Here is a 17,884-nt window from a genome sequence, read left to right as displayed (position 1 = left end):
ATTTAATACATTTATACCAAGTCAGGACGAAGAGAAGTTATTATTTAATCAAAATTTTATTAATTTAGCGAAATATTACATCATCAAACTACTAATTTAATATTTTTACACCGAATCGGGACCAGTAGGAGTTATTATTTAATATATTAATTCATCGATGTTCTACATTATTATCATTCCTAACTCAATTTCCATAATTCTCTAACAATATTTTTGTTTAAAATTATAATATTCCATTAAACGCATTTTTCCTATTTTAATTTTTACTCAGATTAATTCAATTATACTGTCATTAAATAATAAAGGTTATTTTAGTCTTTTCACATCATATTACACCTGACCTGAAAAGAAATTAACAATTTGAGTATTTTCTACTATCCCTAAAAATCTTAAAGAAGAACCAAAAAATATTTTTTCACGGCTTTTTTAAATAACTAAAAAAACTAATAATACAAGATTGATTTCATGCTTCATCTCCACTGCTTTCAATGACAACAAGAGCTCTCTTAGTTTTCAACTTCTTAATAGCTCTGCCTTCACTTTCATCTTTTCCACCATCTGAAAAATCATCATCTGTTTGGTTCTTTGATTCATACTCGATTATTGACTCGAGAATTTTCGCCCCGTATTTATCGGCTTTCAACTTTCCAATTACCTTCTCCAACTGCAACAAGGCAAAAAAAAAAAAAAAATAATAATAATAATAAGCAGTTCAATCGGTCTGATAGCGACGCAATTTGACAAAGATTAGTGATTATACCTCTTCCATTGATTTAGGCTTCTCGGCACTCAACATGGTAATTTGCTGAGTGGATAATACCGAGTGAGGGAATATTCCCCCGTCAAGTGAAGCGAGTTCCTTTCGCAGCTCGTCGAGCTTATATTCCAGCCCACTAGATTTTCCGCGCTTGTTAGTTTTCGAATTGGTTGAACTGTTTTTCTGTCCGCAGTTAACTTCAAGCTTAACTGTTTTCTTTCCTGCAATTTCTTGCAGTTATAGTTGGGAGATTTTTAGGGTTATCTTCATGCAGTAAGAAAAAAACCGAAATAGTCCGTAAATTAGTGACAGATACGGAGAATCTTTATTCGTTACCATGCAATACTTGCTTTGCCAAAGGTCCTGTAGTCAAATAAGCATTTGTCGTATACGCCGTATGCTGGAATTCTTCTTTCTGCATGAGAAGAGTTAGACATCTTTTTTTATTCATCAAGATCAAAATAACTTCGCATGGGTTGTAGATCAAAATCAAAGAATACACATAGCGAAAACTGGAACAAGAGCAAGATGTCGAAAATCTTACCAAAACAAGATCCACCAAAAGCTGAACGAGAAGTTGTTCCAATTCCTCCCGTTTTAGCGCAGGAACTGAGCAAGTACTAATAAATTCAGTACTATGTATATGTTTGTGCATCTATTCTCTATGTAAGATACTTCGATAGATGATGCAAACTTGCATTTAACGCACAACTTCTCAAAACGTATGCTCACATGCATATATGTACATATAAGTCCCATAGATTAGCGAACATATCAAATAGCAACTTGTTCTAATAAGAACTCACCCAAATGCTTGTTCTTGATCTTTATCTTGTCAACTAATTGCAACATCGTCACCCTTTGGTCATTCTCTTGCATTTCTTGCAATAGTGATACTATAAATTTGGCGTGATCTGGAGTTCATATTGACATTAGAATAGAATTCTCGAGACTCATAAGGGAAAGGTTAACGAGAATATTGCATAAGAGTTTTTTAAAGTCCGTGTGTTGAATTTTATTTTCAGCTTAATCAATTAGAATATACTATAACAATTTATTTGGCATACCAGTTACATCCAATTCCTTGATCTCGTTGCAGGATGCACAATTATCACACATCCCTGAAAAGGAAGTGTTAGAATCTTTAGTTAGGTTTTTGTAAGAAAAGGCGAATGAGATGTTCAAATTTTTACCATCACAATCTCGTAAAGGCTCAGCAAAATGTTTGAAGAAAGCACCCCTTCGACATTGCCTTTTAGACTACATAAAAGCGATGAAAGCTCAATCAACAAGTAATTGACATATATTATTTGTTTTATTACCTAAAAAAAAAAAGAAGAAGCATACCATACAATACCGAACAATGTCGTAAAGATTTTGCAACCCTGAATTTTCATAGAAGACCATTGAGCTCTGCAGAAGAAGTGATGACATAAGATTGATAATGCTGTGAACAACTAAAGAAGATTATAACTCACCGACTAATTTACCTGCCTAGGGACATCAGCTGGTCTAAAGTATAACAAGCATTCAGAAGGGAGACCGTCTCTTCCAGCTCGACCACTCTCCTGTAATAAGAGATATTACACAAAGAAAGACTATAGAAGGCAAAACCAAAATTTACATAAGCACAAACCTGGTAATATGTCTCCATCGATTTGCTTAAGCTGTGGTGAACAACAAACCTGACTACAACCATCAATTATCATTACAAGTACGAGAAAAAAAAGAATCATTGCTTATAATACAAGAATAAAGCCAACAATAGTTACTAACCATCTGGCTTGTTGATCCCCATTCCAAATGCCACCTGCAAGATAAAATACCGTCGCAATGATTTTTTGACATCATTAGATTAAAGTAAAAAAAAAAAAAAAAAAATCCTGAACATACCGTGCCAACAATGACTTGCAACTTGCCACTACTCCACCTATGACGATCACAGATGAAAAATCACTAAGTCAACCATAATATACGAGAAATAAGCACCGGCCCTGCCGAAAATTGAAAAGAACAAATCCAGGGACCAAACTCACTAGGTCAACAACCATTTCACCCGTGCATTTAACAATTTTGTCAATTTGAAAAAGAATGCCAAATTTTGTAAAAAGATATATTTCCAACCAAATTCGTTTATGTAGCAGCTGTATTGGACATAGCACACTCTATACAAATGTCATGCATGAAAAAAGCAGGTGTAAAGTTTCACAAGTTCCTTTGACCGGAGCAAACAATTGCAAGTTAGTACCGCATATGAACTTTCTCACGAGCGTGGACATCCATATCTGCATGATAGTAATCAGCTGAGATTCCCCTATCCCGCAATTCTTTAGCAACCTACATTTTTTTGGACATGAACAATTTCTAAATAGAACTTTCGGGCTTTCAGTAACCATTCAACAAAGACAAGGCATATAAAAGATAATATAATTAGCAAATAAAAGTTATCCAATTATCACTGAAATCCAATCCTGATCGAGTATGACACCTAGCAATAATCCTAGAATAATGTGGCAATTCAAGCCTAAAATTACGACTCCCGGATTCTACACAGAACTAAGAAACAGATTTACTTAATAAATTAATTAGGTTATTTGATACAACAATTAACTCGAGAAACCTACATAATGCTCTTTTGTTAGATGAAAATGGCAGATATATGAAGATACCTGTTCACACTCTTTTCTGGAAAAACAATACACTATCCCAGATTCATTATTCGGATATGAGGTTTGTACATATTCAGCTATTCCATCAATCGCCGACTTCCCAACTGATGATTTTTCTCGTACCTACGAAGTATATTCCACAGTTCTAAAAATAAGGTGTGCTACAGAACTTGATGTAATTGAAAAACGTAACCTGGTCCATTTAATATTATTAGGAGAAAAGACAAAATGAAATCTATACCATGTAAAAGAGGTTGGGCCTGTTCACAGAGCTAACAAACTTAATGCATTTTGGTATGTGCAGCATATTCATCAGATCTTCTTGTACTTTCTTTGTAGCAGTGGCCTATCAAAAGACGAGTTGAATTCCACATGTTCGGAACACATAATAATCTGGGAAGGGCATATATCAATCAAATATAAAATATGACATACAGTTAAAGCAACCATGGGGACATCAGGAAATTGGGTCTTCAATATACCAAGATTCCGATAGTCTGGACGAAAGTCATGGCCCCATTGACTACAACAATGTGCCTCCTGAAAAGTAGTTAAATAATATGTTTAATCAGTATAAGCAAACAGTTGAGAGGGCATTGTGTATCTCTTCCAAATAAAAGTTAAAACAAATCAGTGCAAATAATAGAGACTGATCGGGTTATTCTGAGCAATAAAAGTTCGAAGAACCGTGTACTCGCATACTTACATCAATGGAAATTAGAGAAAGGCGACCAGCATGGTGACACTTTTCCAATTTCGACATAAATCTCTTGCTTTTTGATATCTTTTCTGGTGTGACATACAATATCTTGAGCTCTCCTTCCCCCTTTTCTAGAGCTTTGTAAATGAACTTCTCGTCTTCCTTGCTCGTTGTTGATGTCAGCATATATGCTTGGATTCCTAAAGCAGCCAAACCCATTACCTGAACCAATGGTTAACATGATAACTGCTGGTCAACGAGCACCAAACCCCACCCACCCACACACACACACACAAAAAAAATTGATCTAATAATTACCTGATCTTGAATAAGAGACAGTAAAGGACTGACAACAAGAGCCACTCCCTTTCGAAGGACTGCCGGAAGTTGGTAGCAAAGACTCTTGCCGCCACCAGCAGCCATGATTACTAAAACATCTCTTCCACTCATGATTACATTTATGATCTGGTTCACACGAAACAGTTTGAATTAACATGTAAACAGCACAAAATTTGAAAAATCAGTGGCTTTTCAATTCAGAAAAAAAAAATTATATTACTCATAATTTGATGAAACCGGAATCCAAGATACATCACAATATGTACATGTATCTTAATAGTCAATAGGATGCAAGAATGTAGAGATGTCATTTCGAAAAGATCAATCTCTTTTCTGACTGACATTTCCCCAAAAGGAGTTATGTTTGCTCGAGATGCGGGTAACTTTGTTGCATCGAGGCATTTTGTTCTCAGCTGTCCTTATCATAGTTTTTCCACAAAGTAGGATTACATTTATTCCTGTCGGCCACGAAGTTTCTAATCATGACTGCCTTGCAAGTACCTTAGTCGGAGCTAATTCCACGAATGGCAGCTCTCGATAGTGGCACACTTTGTCACAACACAAATTACTCAATTAAAATGCAGTTTACAATGAGTCATGATCTATGCCGCTTCGGCATGATTTTATTTTCAATTAAACAAATATCAATAACCTGAAACAATAAACGGAAAGTACGGCAAACCTCTCGCTGATTAGCACGATAGGCCGATATGCCGAAAACATTGAACCGAACATCATCAGCTTCGGAGTCCCATTCAAATTCCCCAGACCAATTCTCCACAGAAACAGAAGCTTCTTCTCCGTCTCCATTGCTTCTAGAAGATTCTTTATGCTCCAATAGAACTTTAAGCTCCGATTGCCTCTGATACAACGATTCCTGCTGATCCAACAACACTTTTATTTGCTCTGATACAACAGCAGAGAATCAATAACAGTTAGAATTTTTTGCTGCCATTAACATAGGCAAAATGGAAAGGCGGAAAATACACACAGCAAACGAGTTAATTTGGAAAGCAATATCAAAAAAAATAGCAAATTTAAAAAGAAAAAAAAAAAAAAAAAAAAAAAACCTAAAATCAAAACAGAATATACCTTGAACATCTTGAAGCTCCATTTCAACTCCGAGAAGTTCCGATAAAATTTCTTCCGTCGTCCCCATTTTCCTTCTCCTCCTTCCTTCAGGCGCACTTTTCCACAGCAGAAGAATTGAATTAAATAAATATATATAATTATGCAGAAATTATTAATTTTGTTGATGTTCAATTCAAATATAATTAGAGGAAATATTTTGTTCTGTATATTTCTGCTGAAATTGCAGAGCCCAAAATAGTTAGTGGGTAGTGCTAAAGTATTGGACTGAAAATTATATATTTATAAAACCAGCCCATTTTTTTCCAATAATATTTAAAGCCCAAAATATAAAAGTCCAATTAAATTTGCGGACAAAAATTTGAAAATAAATTATTATATAATCTTTGGAAAAAGAAAATATATTTGTATTTTTTCTTTTTTCAAACAATGAAGTTGAATTGGTACAAGTATTTAATATATTGATCCCAACTCCGATACGAATTTTTTTTTTCTGGGAAAAAAACTATAAATATTGTTTTCAATTGATTCATTGATACATGCAATAGTTTTTTTTTTTTCGGTAATGAATGGAACACGTAGTCAAATATATAGGTGCACTAAGGTGATTTTACGTTCTTGTATAATAGCTTGTAAATCATACGAGAGACGTAAATCACACTAGGTTAAGTATGTGTAACAAGTTTGACCTAGCGACTATGGTCAATGAAATTTAAACCCGAACCAATTGACCCAAACTTATTTGCAGTGATCAGTAGGTCATCCATTGCGGAACAGATGCACACAATAGTTGAAATAGGTATTTGTATTAAAAATACTGCAGGTTGGCAATGTGGGGTGCAAATAGCATGGTGTGTGTGTGTGTGTTTTCTCATACTATCAATAAATACAAAAAGCTAGTGGGTGTTTGATTGATATGAGCAATAATTGCAAAAAAAGTTAGGGGTTGGCTTTTAATGCATCAATTATGAATGACTTCATACAAATTGCTGTATATGGCATTTTGTGTGTGATTCAGTGTATCTAGGGGTTGCTTTTTTTTTTTTTTTTGAATTGTTTGGTTGGACATTCTATTTAATTTAATTTAAATTGGTTGGCATTTTTTTTAATATTATAAATGCTTGCATTTAATTCGACTCTATCTTTTCCGGTCCCGATTTGCCACCACGTGAAGTTATACATTTTATTTAGTTCACTATCGGAATTGAAATATAGCTCTAATCTCATAAATGGACAACTTCATCCTCTACGTCATCGGACAATGTATTGCGTGGAAGAACTTCTATGTGTCCGATATACTTTAGTTTTTCTGTCGTCGGTTTTGGTATAGTTATGTGGTAGCTTATGTAATCCGTTATGGTCGATTACTAAATCAACTATGTTTAGTCATAATATACACTTTAATATTTTAATCATGTATACAGACAACGTAGTCGATTTACATCCCGTTTGATCCATAATTTGGCGAAAAAAATATGAGGAGATTATCACTCACTACTAGAAAAATAGCTTTTCGTGACACTCAAATGACGGCTTAATATGACAGCTTAAAAAATCCGTCTCAATACGTATTATTTTGTGACGCCTTAAATTAAAAGTATGCCGTTTAATTTTGATATTTATATTTTCAGTTTTTTTAATTCCCAAAAAAATACTTTTAAGACGCTTTTGAACAAAAAGTCATAAAAAACGTCTTTTATTGAGACAGCTATTATAAACCGTCATAACACGCTTTTAGAAAGGGTCACAACAAGTTAAAAAAATTAGCGTCCAACTCTCGCAAAATTGATTCATTTAAGTTGGCTTTCAAAAAAGGGATTTCCGCATAAACCCTTATTCCTTTTTCCCTTCCCACCGCCCTACTTCTCTTCCAATTGATTTGCCATTTTTATTCGCTTCATATCTTCTTCCTTTCACTCCTTACTTTGCTGCCATGTATTTATTTCCCGTCCCCTTCACATGTCCTTCCCCTTTTCCATGTCGCGCTGATGTAGATTTCGATTTTAGTGCGGTTGTTTTTTTAGCCCCTTTTACACAGCTCCATATTTCAATCGGGCAATGAGTTATCATTTACACAATAATTAACTCATATATGTTGCGATCCAGCCCTCATATTGGATTATTGGTGACGGCCATTTGGTAAAAACGGATCGAGGTATATATCTTACTGAAACACCCTTTTTAATACTGTTTTTCCATATTTTTGTAGCTATACTTTTAATTAATTTACCACGCAATGACTGTTATTTTTCAATGTTCAATTTAAAATTGTGTTCAGCAAATTTATTTTTATTAATTTCGAATTATTATTAGATTAAGTTAGTAAAATATACTTTTTTTTTAAATTCAAATTGTGTTTTACTTTTTCTTCTTTTGTTTAACAGGGTATGTATGGCATTTTAAAATTAGATTTTACATATGTCTGTGTGGTGTTTGCTAGTCGATTATTTTTGTTAGTACTATGTTGTTGCATGTTCTAGGTAAATTTAATTTAGGGTGAAATTTGATTCCATTGAATTTGAACATTTAATTCAATTTTATCATTATTTTCCAATGTTCTTGTTCCTCCGGTCATATCGTCTTTGTTGTTCTTCGACATAATAGAATATTATTCTGCCAAATTAGTACAAGATTATTAATTATGTATTTTGATTATATTCTGAAGTCTAAAGGTGGCAAGAAAAGTGTAGTAGTACTTGCTTATTCTGCGAAGCTTCCCGAGGATATAGCATTGAGAAATTTGGATGTTGCGTATTTAAGTGTAAGTCTTAATATCCTAGTTATTGACAACTTTTGGTTTTGCTAATCTCACTATAAGTTACTTATTTAGGTACAAGTGTTCTTTTTTGTGTATTTAGACGATAAGTGGTAAAAACAAAGAAAGCAGAGAAACAATGTCTGTCATTTTACAGATAAAAAAGAGTTTCGCTCAGAGGTATGTAATTGTTTTTCGTTGTAAGCTTATCCACTAAAATATGTTTCTTTACTCTATTATTTTGGTAATTTAAATAATTTACATATAATAGGTATACATTCAATTGTATCAGAAAGAATAACTGGAAACGTGTGGAAACGTGCAGTAAAGAGTCTATTGAAAGGTGTATTTCCAGAAATTTGCAGAAACGTTTGCTACCCTTATCTCAAGGTCTGTACACTAAGTGTAATTCTAATATTGGTATTGACCAATAATTTATCTTGATTTGTATTGGACTTTCATTAGGTTGCAAATTGTTACTGAGAGTTTCTTCATACTTGTATCTACAAATAGCAGGTCAGCAAAGGAATTACATTTGCACAGGTGAAAGGGCATCATTGAGTAGAATAAACGAGCAAGTTAGCAAGAACACTAGAACATTTTTATGTATTCCATTCGGGGTGACAGGGATGTCGAAACTTATGCCCACAGAGTGGTACCATCCTGATTGTAAAATACATTTGTTCTCCTTTTTATCTTATCTTGGTGGTGAATAGTAGTTGAAATATTTAAGTATGCGACTTTCAGAAAACCTTTTTAATTATTGTGTTTGCAGTTTTATATAACATATAATGCTTTTGGGTTGAATTGCTTTAGATAAGATTGTGTTTGTTTGTAATTTTCACCAAGCTTTGTTGTGGCATTAAAAGGGGTAACAATAATTTGGCTAATAACATAAAAATAATAATGCTTTTGTGACGGCCCAATTAATAAGGATAATACATTTTATGACGCCTCGGAATGTCATAAATTCAATCAAATAAACTAGGTGGAGATCATTATATGACACAAAAACACGTCACAAGAGAGGTATTTCAAGACGCTTATGGGCGTCATATTACCGTGGCTTTTGGGACGACACCTAAGCCGTCATAATAACATATTACCACGGCCACCTATGTGACGCTTTAACGCGGCGTCACAATAGCTCTAGCGTCACAACAGCCTCTTTTGGTGACACATTGCAGCGTCACAAAAAATAGTTTTTCTAGTAGTGACTAATTCCAAATCCAATTTCAAAACGATATTTCAATAATTTTCTGTTTTCATATTTGGGCCATGACCCAATCTAAAATATATTTTGGTTAAACAAAAAAAAATAATAATAATTAAAAAAAGAAAAAAAAGAAGAAGAGATAAATAGACGGGTGGCACAAAAGAAACGTGTCATGGTTGACCGACAGTGGCGGTACTTATCAACCAATTAAGAATGAGACAAAATCATCTTTCTAAGGTTTCACTCTCACACTTCCCAAGTTAGATTTGTCGTCGATAAGGCATATGCCACTTTCTCTAACATACGCCTCCCCCAACTTTCTCTAAAATACGCGTTTAATATTTTAAATTCTTTGATATTCATTCTCCCCCACACCTTTTCGTATTTATTTATTTTTATATTTATATTATTTATTATTATTATGTAGAATTTTAATGACCACCCAATAAACAATTCCCAAAAGATTTGGTTCTTATATAAACCCACCTTCATTTTTCCAAATCACCACTTTCCTACTTCAAAAAAAAAAAAAAAAAAAAAAAAAAAGGAATGATCACCACCACCGCAAAAAGGCCAAAGCACCACCACAGTCCACTGCTCCCCGGACTCCCCGACGATGTAGCTCAGCTCTGCCTATCTCTCGTCCCACCATCAACTCTCTACTCCGTCTGCCGTTCATGGCGCCGCCTCATCTACGCTCCCTCTTTCCCGCCATTTCTCTCTCTCTACGCTCTCCTCTCACCCACACACAACCACCACCACCTCTCAGCTAACCCCGTACACTTCTTCAATTTCGATCCGATTTCATGTAATTGGCACCACCTCCCTCCTCCGCCGCCGCCACTCCGCCTCCAATTCCGCCACCCTTCCTTCATATCCCGCAACCTCCCCATCCAATCCGTCGCCGTCTCCGGCAACCTAGTCCTCCTCGCCGCCACCGCCGATCCCTTCCTCCCCGCCCTACCCCAACCCCTCGTCTTCGACACACTCTCCCAGAAGTGGATCCAAGGTCCGCCGCTTTCCGCCCCTCGCCGGTGGTGCGCGGCGGGAGCGTCCCGCGGGGTGGTCTACGTGGCAAGCGGAATCAGTTCTTACTATGAAAACGACGTCGCCCGGTCGATCGAGAAGTGGGACCTGGGTGCTCACCAACAGCGCCGCCACCAGCGGCGGCGGCAGCCGTCGGGATGGGAGAAGCTGGCGAAGCTGAAAGACGGCAAATTCAGCCGGGAAGCGATTGATGCCATCGGGTGGAAGGGGAAACTGTGTATGGTGAACGTGAAAGGGGACGCCGCCAAGGAAGGGATAATCTACGACGTTGATCGAGATTCGTGGGGGGAGATGCCGGAGGGGATGTTGGCAGGGTGGAGGGGTCCGGCGGCGGCGATGGAGGAGGAAACCATCTACGCGGTGGATGAGTCAAGGGGTCGGTTGAAAAAGTACAACCATGTGAACGACACGTGGGTGGTGGTGGTGGAGAATGAGCTGCTTAAAGGAGCACAGCAGGTGGTGGCAGCAGCCGGAAAGGTGTGTGTGCTGTGCGCTGATGGTGTGCGCATCGCGGTTGTTGATGTGGCGGCACTGGCTCCAGCGAGACTGTGGATGGTGGAGGTTCCGACCGGATATGAAGCTGTCGGAATTCATGTCTTGCCTCGATTGAGCCGTTCCAATATTTAACATTCGGCAGTAAAAATTCAAAATAGATAGTACATTGATTTGTTTTGTACCAGCTTCTTTAAGTACATAGGATTTTTTTAATAATGAAACTCGTGCGCAGTTTTACCGGCATTTTGTTAGATTCGATCTTCCAACAAAATGAAATTACGAATATAAAATATCACAAGCATCACCAGTTTTTAGCGCATTGCCTCTCATACGGCATCACAAAATGTTCGACACAACACAGTGCAAAGATAGGTACTAAGAGATACCCTCATAAAAACACAGACGCAAGAGAATCACAATATTTCAGCTCGGCACCACAAAATACAACGAAATATAATATTTCAACGAGAAGACACAAATATAATATGCAAGCCAATGGCAGTATACGGTAGAAGCATCGCTTGAGGTATAATGTAATACGCCTCAACTATCGGAGCTGCATGTGGATGTCTCACCAGACGAACAGCTGTCGAGCTGTAAACGCCTCAGTTCTTCATAAGCCCATTCCAGACCAGGGCAGTAGTGTACAGGTGGATTGAACCGTGTATCGTTTATGTCATCTGGCAAAAATGCCCCGTTTTCGACCAGGAACCTTATCGCTTTCTTCTTCCTCTCTTTAGCTGCATTGTGAAGTGGGGTCCCTGCCAACAAAAATACAAGTAAGATATAAAAAGAAAAAAAAAAGTTATTTCTTATTTGTCCTAAATAGGTATTAGAGATGTAAAAACGAATATACGTACAGCCACATGCACCCTTAGTTCGTGCGTCAATGTTAGCACCGCGTTCAAGCAACGCATCCATAACTTTCAGATGCCCCCCTTTAGCAGCAAGATGGAGGGGGGTCACTCCGTGCGACTTTGGCCCCCAAGCAGCCACGTTAACATCCATTCCTTCATTAAGAAGCCGCTTCACCTGCAAAATAATGCGGTAAGAAATCAATGTAGGCACAACAGATGACAACGAAAAAACAAAAATAAAAATAAGAAATAGGATAACATAAGCTATACATCAATAACAAACACGTAGTATAATGTATCAGAGAAAACATGATATAATCCCGTTGCATAAAGCGGGTTATTTAATCCCTCTTCATCAACATTTAAGACATTAGAGACAACAATACTCTTTTATGATATATAACACATCGAGGCCTGCAACTTAATTAGATGAGACATTTTCCAAAGAAGCTATTCAGAAACAAGCAGATTGGTTTCTACTCCAACAAGCATGACGACAAACAGTTTGGATATAGTCAGAATTAATGCTACATAGAGAATTCATGATAGTGTGGCAATCAAATAACGACATCACAGCACCGACAAAAGATTCTTCAAGTATGAATCGATTCCCTTAATACGTTGATCCTTGAAAAACTAAAGACAATTGATGCAATGTCAAATTAATGTTATTCGCTAGTCATGCAACACGTACATAAAAAAATAATCAACAGAATTCTAAAACCATACATATCAATATATTCACTAGAAGACCTAGAATTACAGTTAAACCTCTATAAATTAATACAGTCGGGACTAACAAAACTCTACTAATTTAGAGAAATAGTAAATTATCGAACTAATAATTTAGTAGATTTTTACCGAGTTGGGATCAGAAAAAAACAATTATTTACGCGAGGTTATTAATTTATCAAGGGTAATAGAGCGCCAAACCTAACGAAAATAATCGAAGCAATCTAAAGAAATACCACATACGTAAAATTGAGACAAACTTATGATGGAGTGGTCGAATTCATACCTCTCTGAGGTCACCTTTCCGAGCATGAATATGGAGCAAGGTCCAGCCTCGATCATCCCTATTACCTCCTGAACCGAACATCTTCCGGCTCCTTCTAATAGATTCCACCTCAAACTCCGGCATTGTAGGATAGCAAAACAAACCCTTTTTTATATATGCTAACACAACGACAACCTTCAATTTGTAATAATTTTTTCTTCAGAGTAGACCTAATTTCGAAACTAAATCCCTCTTTTACGAAAAGAAACACGCAACGAAAAAAAGAAAAAGAAACTAATATACCCACAAATACTGAGCATAAAACTCCAAACACTTTCTCTCTCAGAGTATTGATTGACCTTATCTTCGAATTTCGGGACAGAAAACGTATCTGAAAATATTAAATTGATAGCGGAAAGACCCGGAAATTTCAGAGCTTATTTTCTAATATGAAATCCTTTTCAATTTTATCTTGATTAAAAAAGATCGAAAAAAAGACGAGAAATTTAGCGAGAGGAATGATTGCCCATGTTGTAAGGAGCAAAAGGATTCAAACCAGGGCCAAGGACTCGGAGATTGTATGTGAGTTTGACATCGGATGAAGATGAGAATCGGAATTTAACGGAGATAATCATTATAAAAAAAGCCCTAATTCTCAAATCAATTAATCGGATAGAAATCCCAATAGGAAAGGGGTTTCTCAGCAGAAAACTGTTGCGATTCGGACTCTATTAGGAGGTTGCATATGTGTGTGTGTATATGTATATGTATCTATATATATGTATTGCTGTGAAGAGATTAAGAGGACGGAGGATTTGGAGCAAACCCTAGTCCAGATGAATGCGATAAAGAGGTGAAATTGAATTCTGATTGTGGTGATGGAATCTGAAACGGAAGATATCTATATATATATGAATAAATTATAAGCTAAAGTCGCACTTGTTTTTAAAAAAGCGTTGATTCCATTGACCACGATTATATCACAATTCGTATGTCATGCTTCCTTGCAAGACAAGTGGACTATTTTCTCTCTCATCTTTTAATTCTTTTTTCTAGCCAAATTAGGAAAAAACCGTTGTTTGGTTAATTACAATCGCACCCGCAAGTGTGAATTTTCTTACACGTACACTCATACGGTGTCAAATTTTATGGAATCTTCTAAATTATGTGGAATATTCTCCAGTTTGTAACTATTTTACCCCATCCGAGCTCCACACTTTGAAACAAGATGATCGTAACTTGTAAATATCAGATGGTGGTGCATCAGAAACTGCAATTTTGCACATAACGAGTATAAAATAAAGAATATTTCATGGAATCTAGAACATTATATTGAATTTGACACGACAAGCGTGAACGTGTAAGAAGATTTATAATTAAAAGTTGGTTGTAAATTGTAATTCCACAAACCTGGAGATTTTTTTCGTAATTTTACCTTACCTCACAGGGTGGCCGTAATTTACCATTCATTTATAACATATTAAAGAAATACATGCATAAATATTTATCTTTTTATGTAAGGAAAATAACAATTTAATTTGTTCATTTGCACCATGAAAATAGAAAACCAATTAAAAAAAAGAAGGAAATTACCCTCAGGGTGCATTTGGATGGAGGGATTTGGGGAATGGATTTGAAATGACTCCAATTTTGGAGTCATTTGAAATCCATCACTATTGCTCCAAAATCAACTAAAAAGGAGGGGTGGGGATTTGAAATCCATCTCCAAATCCCTCAATCCAAACAAGTCCGAGGGATTTGTTATTATGGATTTGAAATCCCTCCCCCAAATCCCTCCATCCAAATGCACCATCAAGGAATTTTAATTATTCAATTCAAGGTTCATTGGGATTTATTTATTATGTTCCGAGGGAAAAGTGAGATTAAATTTTTTCGAGGGTGCAAAGCGCAAAAAATACTATATTTCAAGGATGCAAAGTATAATTAAGCCCAGACAATAAGCAATTTTTTTGGCCAAATAACCAAAGCATAATCTGATTTTAAAAAAGTTGTTAATCAATCTGCTTCTCACAAAGTTAAATTCTTACACAAAACACAGAAACATAAGAACACTTCCATTTGATCTAATTACATTTTCATAACAACAGAGACAAAAGAAACAGCTGTATATTTAGAAGAAGCAAAAGGCTGTTTGTCGTTAATTATTATGAGTTGCTTGGTGGAGGATTCTCTTTCGGATGTTTCGATCCATAATGATCGATAAGCTGATTCTGATTTGCTAGCTGAACCTGAGAAAGATCACAATACGGCAACGCCGTCATTATTTTCTCGTATTTCTTTCACACTAAATAAAAAATAAAATGGTAATACTTAGTTTCGGATGCAGTAAATTAGAAAACTTCAAGCTTCATATAGATGGCAACGAATACGACAGAACCTTCAGTCAATCTACCTATTTAACGTCTTTAATTTAATAGAACCAAGATCAAGAGATGCTCGATACAAGGGTTCGTATTAACTAGAATTCTAAGGGTGTTCTGCAATTCTAGCAAACGACACGAAATAAACAAGAACCTTATTGTACAGCCTTGACAAATGACGCTCGTAGCCCCTTGGAAAGTGAAATACAGTTGTAAAAACTCTCGAGTGTTATTCTTCTTCACCAAATATTCGAGGTACTCAGTGTAAAACACGGTTTTTTAAAAGCTACAAAATATATATATATGTTTTAAGCAAAAGGCACTCGAGAATTAGAAGAAGTAGAACTCGTTAGCCTACAAATTGAAAGGATGTTTCAATATTTTAATATCGGAAAGCTAGTTGTTCAGTTCTTCTCTACTCGGTCGGTATTGTAATTTTGTTCACATTTTCAGACAGCAAAATAGTAATATCAAAATCGTGCAATCTGTTATCGGAGTAAAGGGAGGTACCGAAAAAATTGGTGCTGTGAATACGAAAAGACTTAAAGGAACATCTAAATTATTAGCCAATGCACTAAGAACCCTAAGAAAAAACAAAAGGGGATATATATTAGGTAATGGATCGAACGAACCTGTAACTAAACTACAAAAGTAGCTCTAACAAGAATCAATTGATGTACGGATATGTTTGCTTATTTACGAGCATTTTTAGTATGCCAGATGAAAACGATCGATCAAATTTCGTATATCCGAATCACAATTTAGGATCCTTAAAATGACAATCTGCAGAATTTCATATAAGTTCTACTGCATAGCAGCATAAGAAATTCATCTAGGGCTAACTATTCGTTCGTAAATCTAACACGGAAACTAAATGATCGAGCTACATTGTACGAGATTAACCTGCCTAAGTTCGATCAGGATTCGAAAAAACACCCAATATTTTCGATTATCGAGAAATCAAACTCCTCAGTGAAAACAAGTAACTTATCATCATTAGAAATAAACAAACAAACTCATAATCTATTAACTTGAAGAAACCCTTCCAAGATAAACCAATATACGTATAGCAAAAAATCAAACCAATTTCCACATGATTCAAACATCTGTAAATATATGTAGAGAGAGAAAGAGAGATATAGAGAGAGAAAGAGAGATCAAAAGCGTAATGTAAAATTCGGATTGAGAAATTACTTTACAAATGGGGCAGATGACTTTGAGGCCAACAGCGCGGGCCTCGATCTGCGAGCCTTTGCCCTTCTGATTCTTCTCCGCATTCTTTTTCTGTGCCTCGATCTTCTGTTTTCCTCTCGTCATCTTCTTTTTTTGCAATTGATTTTTTCCTCACTTTTTTTCGCTGCGTCGGAAAATTAGGGCACCAAATTAACACCGGACGATTCTACGTAATTCGAGATGAATTTACAGGGAAAAAGTTTGTGCTGAGGAGAAGAAGTGGGGATGGGCCCGTGTCAACCCGTGGTCGCCATTGTTACAGAAGGAAAGGTCGGTGGAAAGTGTAAATGTGGAATAGAAAGGGGGTGGAAAATGTAAAATAAATAATTTGTGGATTTGGTCCTTCAAGTTTCCATTCCTTCTAATTGTATCCCACGTATCTTCTTTTTCCAGATTAGGTCCCATCACTATTCCAAAATTACGGATTGTTCTCAAATTATAGGTATGAGTGAAAAATTGAACCTATTTCCGATTTTCGGCGATTCCGATTCAATTTTTTTTGGAAATAATAGTTTTTCTTTGTAATTCTATAAATTCCAACCTTTGATTTTTTTTTTCTTAGATTTTTTTGGAATTATAACCGAAATTTGTATACATACAACATTTGGATTTTCGATCTAATTTTAATTCCTGAAAATAATTGAAAAAATATCTAATTATTGTGGTCCCGATTCACAAAATATCGATATTTTAACAAGATTTTTCATTCCATTTTCTTAAATTTTGAGTTATGGAATTTCCAATTTTCATTGAGCGGAATATTAAACTAAATATGGAATAATTTATATATATCATAATGAATCACTATATGTGACTTTAATCACAAAAAAATAGGTGCTTGAGTCCCTAATTATCCCAACCAAACATTGATGCTATGTTTGAATCATAATTTGTTCATCAAAATGAAACTAACTATTATGCTAGATGGTAAAATCGAATTCAACTTTATTATAAATACAAAAAATTCGAATTCAACTAGAATACTAAAAATGCGATAGGATCACACTTATTTAAGTCCAACTAATATTTTTTTAGGGCGAATTACGGCTACCCCTAAAGTAAGATCAAATTACAAAAAAACTCAATCATCCATCAATTATGTATTGTCTTACTTACACGTTCATCCTTACAGTGTCAAATTTACCTATTGAAGAACGGTATTTTTCGTAAAACAATACATAGTTTATAGGTGATTGTAATTACCCAAATAAAATGAGTTTTTTTCACAATTTAATCTTACTTCAGGGATGTGGATGTAATTTACTCATTTTTGTAAATAACAAGGAAATTTGCAACCAAGACATATATGGGCCAGATTGCCCACATTTAAAAGGCTAAAAATAGATTGG

At 35.6% G+C, this 17,884-nt stretch overlaps 3 protein-coding genes and 1 long non-coding RNA gene across 8 annotated transcripts; 1 reads left to right on the top strand and 3 right to left on the bottom strand.

Annotated features, from left to right (window-relative positions):
- Positions 1-271: 271 nt before the first annotated feature.
- RECQL2 (RECQ helicase L2) lies at positions 272-5,803 on the bottom strand. Of its 4 annotated transcripts, none has more exons than XM_012981911.2 (20): positions 5,558-5,803; positions 5,148-5,371; positions 4,445-4,591; positions 4,133-4,348; positions 3,862-3,966; positions 3,668-3,772; positions 3,427-3,549; positions 3,006-3,094; positions 2,651-2,687; positions 2,534-2,567; positions 2,394-2,446; positions 2,248-2,325; positions 2,105-2,170; positions 1,951-2,017; positions 1,825-1,878; positions 1,564-1,671; positions 1,302-1,366; positions 1,094-1,172; positions 761-978; positions 272-664 (listed from the first exon to the last, which is right to left on the bottom strand). In XM_012981911.2, the coding sequence occupies exons 1-20, from the start codon at positions 5,622-5,624 to the stop codon at positions 464-466; spliced, it is 2,136 nt and encodes a 711-aa protein (XP_012837365.1). In that variant the 5' UTR covers positions 5,625-5,803; the 3' UTR covers positions 272-463. The 4 variants fall into 4 exon arrangements, with proteins under 4 accessions (XP_012837365.1, XP_088672781.1, XP_088672794.1 ...); XM_088816655.1 differs by having other exon boundaries at positions 761-987; positions 5,558-5,779; XM_088816668.1 differs by having other exon boundaries at positions 761-987; positions 5,148-5,342; positions 5,558-5,702.
- Positions 5,804-10,074: 4,271 nt separating this feature from the next.
- LOC105957926 (F-box/kelch-repeat protein SKIP25) lies at positions 10,075-11,310 on the top strand. Its single transcript, XM_012981909.2, has one exon. It carries the CDS (start codon positions 10,075-10,077, stop codon positions 11,197-11,199), a length of 1,125 nt encoding a protein of 374 aa, XP_012837363.2. The 3' UTR covers positions 11,200-11,310.
- LOC105957927 (phytochrome-interacting ankyrin-repeat protein 1) lies at positions 11,311-13,834 on the bottom strand. Of its 2 annotated transcripts, XM_012981910.2 has the most exons (3): positions 12,943-13,834; positions 11,928-12,099; positions 11,311-11,828 (listed from the first exon to the last, which is right to left on the bottom strand). In XM_012981910.2, exons 1-3 carry the CDS (start codon positions 13,063-13,065, stop codon positions 11,611-11,613), a joined length of 513 nt encoding a protein of 170 aa, XP_012837364.1. In that variant the 5' UTR covers positions 13,066-13,834; the 3' UTR covers positions 11,311-11,610. The 2 variants fall into 2 exon arrangements, with proteins under 2 accessions (XP_012837364.1, XP_088672676.1); XM_088816550.1 differs by having other exon boundaries at positions 11,311-12,099; positions 12,943-13,762.
- A 1,085-nt stretch (positions 13,835-14,919) lies between these two features.
- On the bottom strand, positions 14,920-16,873 carry LOC105957877 (uncharacterized). The gene is made up of 2 exons (XR_001172771.2): positions 16,497-16,873; positions 14,920-15,170 (listed from the first exon to the last, which is right to left on the bottom strand). It is a non-coding gene; the product is annotated as an uncharacterized LOC105957877 (long non-coding RNA).
- Positions 16,874-17,884: the final 1,011 nt, after the last annotated feature.

This window comes from Erythranthe guttata, chromosome 1 (genome assembly GCF_056151865.1).
Source record: "Erythranthe guttata isolate IM_541 chromosome 1, IM_541, whole genome shotgun sequence".
Taxonomy (NCBI): domain Eukaryota; kingdom Viridiplantae; phylum Streptophyta; class Magnoliopsida; order Lamiales; family Phrymaceae; genus Erythranthe; species Erythranthe guttata.
Note: the sequence above shows the minus strand (reverse complement) of the source record. Positions and strands in the feature narration are given on the sequence as shown.

What these genes read in the sequence shown, in the direction of transcription:
- LOC105957926 (XM_012981909.2), top strand. Translation starts at nt 10,075, where the DNA reads ATGATCACCACCACCGCAAAAAGGCCAAAGCACCACCACAGTCCACTG.
- LOC105957927 (XM_088816550.1), bottom strand. Translation starts at nt 13,065, where the DNA reads ATGCCGGAGTTTGAGGTGGAATCTATTAGAAGGAGCCGGAAGATGTTC. An exon ending in GGAAAGGTGACCTCAGAGAG is followed by an intron (nt 12,100 to 12,942) that starts GTATGAATTCGA and finishes ATTATTTTGCAG; the next exon opens with GTGAAGCGGCTTCTTAATGA.
- RECQL2 (XM_088816655.1), bottom strand. Translation starts at nt 5,624, where the DNA reads ATGGGGACGACGGAAGAAATTTTATCGGAACTTCTCGGAGTTGAAATG. An exon ending in TGCAAGTCATTGTTGGCACG is followed by an intron (nt 2,568 to 2,650) that starts GTATGTTCAGGA and finishes TTTATCTTGCAG; the next exon opens with GTGGCATTTGGAATGGGGAT. An exon ending in GCCTTTACGAGATTGTGATG is followed by an intron (nt 1,879 to 1,950) that starts GTAAAAATTTGA and finishes CTTCCTTTTCAG; the next exon opens with GGATGTGTGATAATTGTGCA.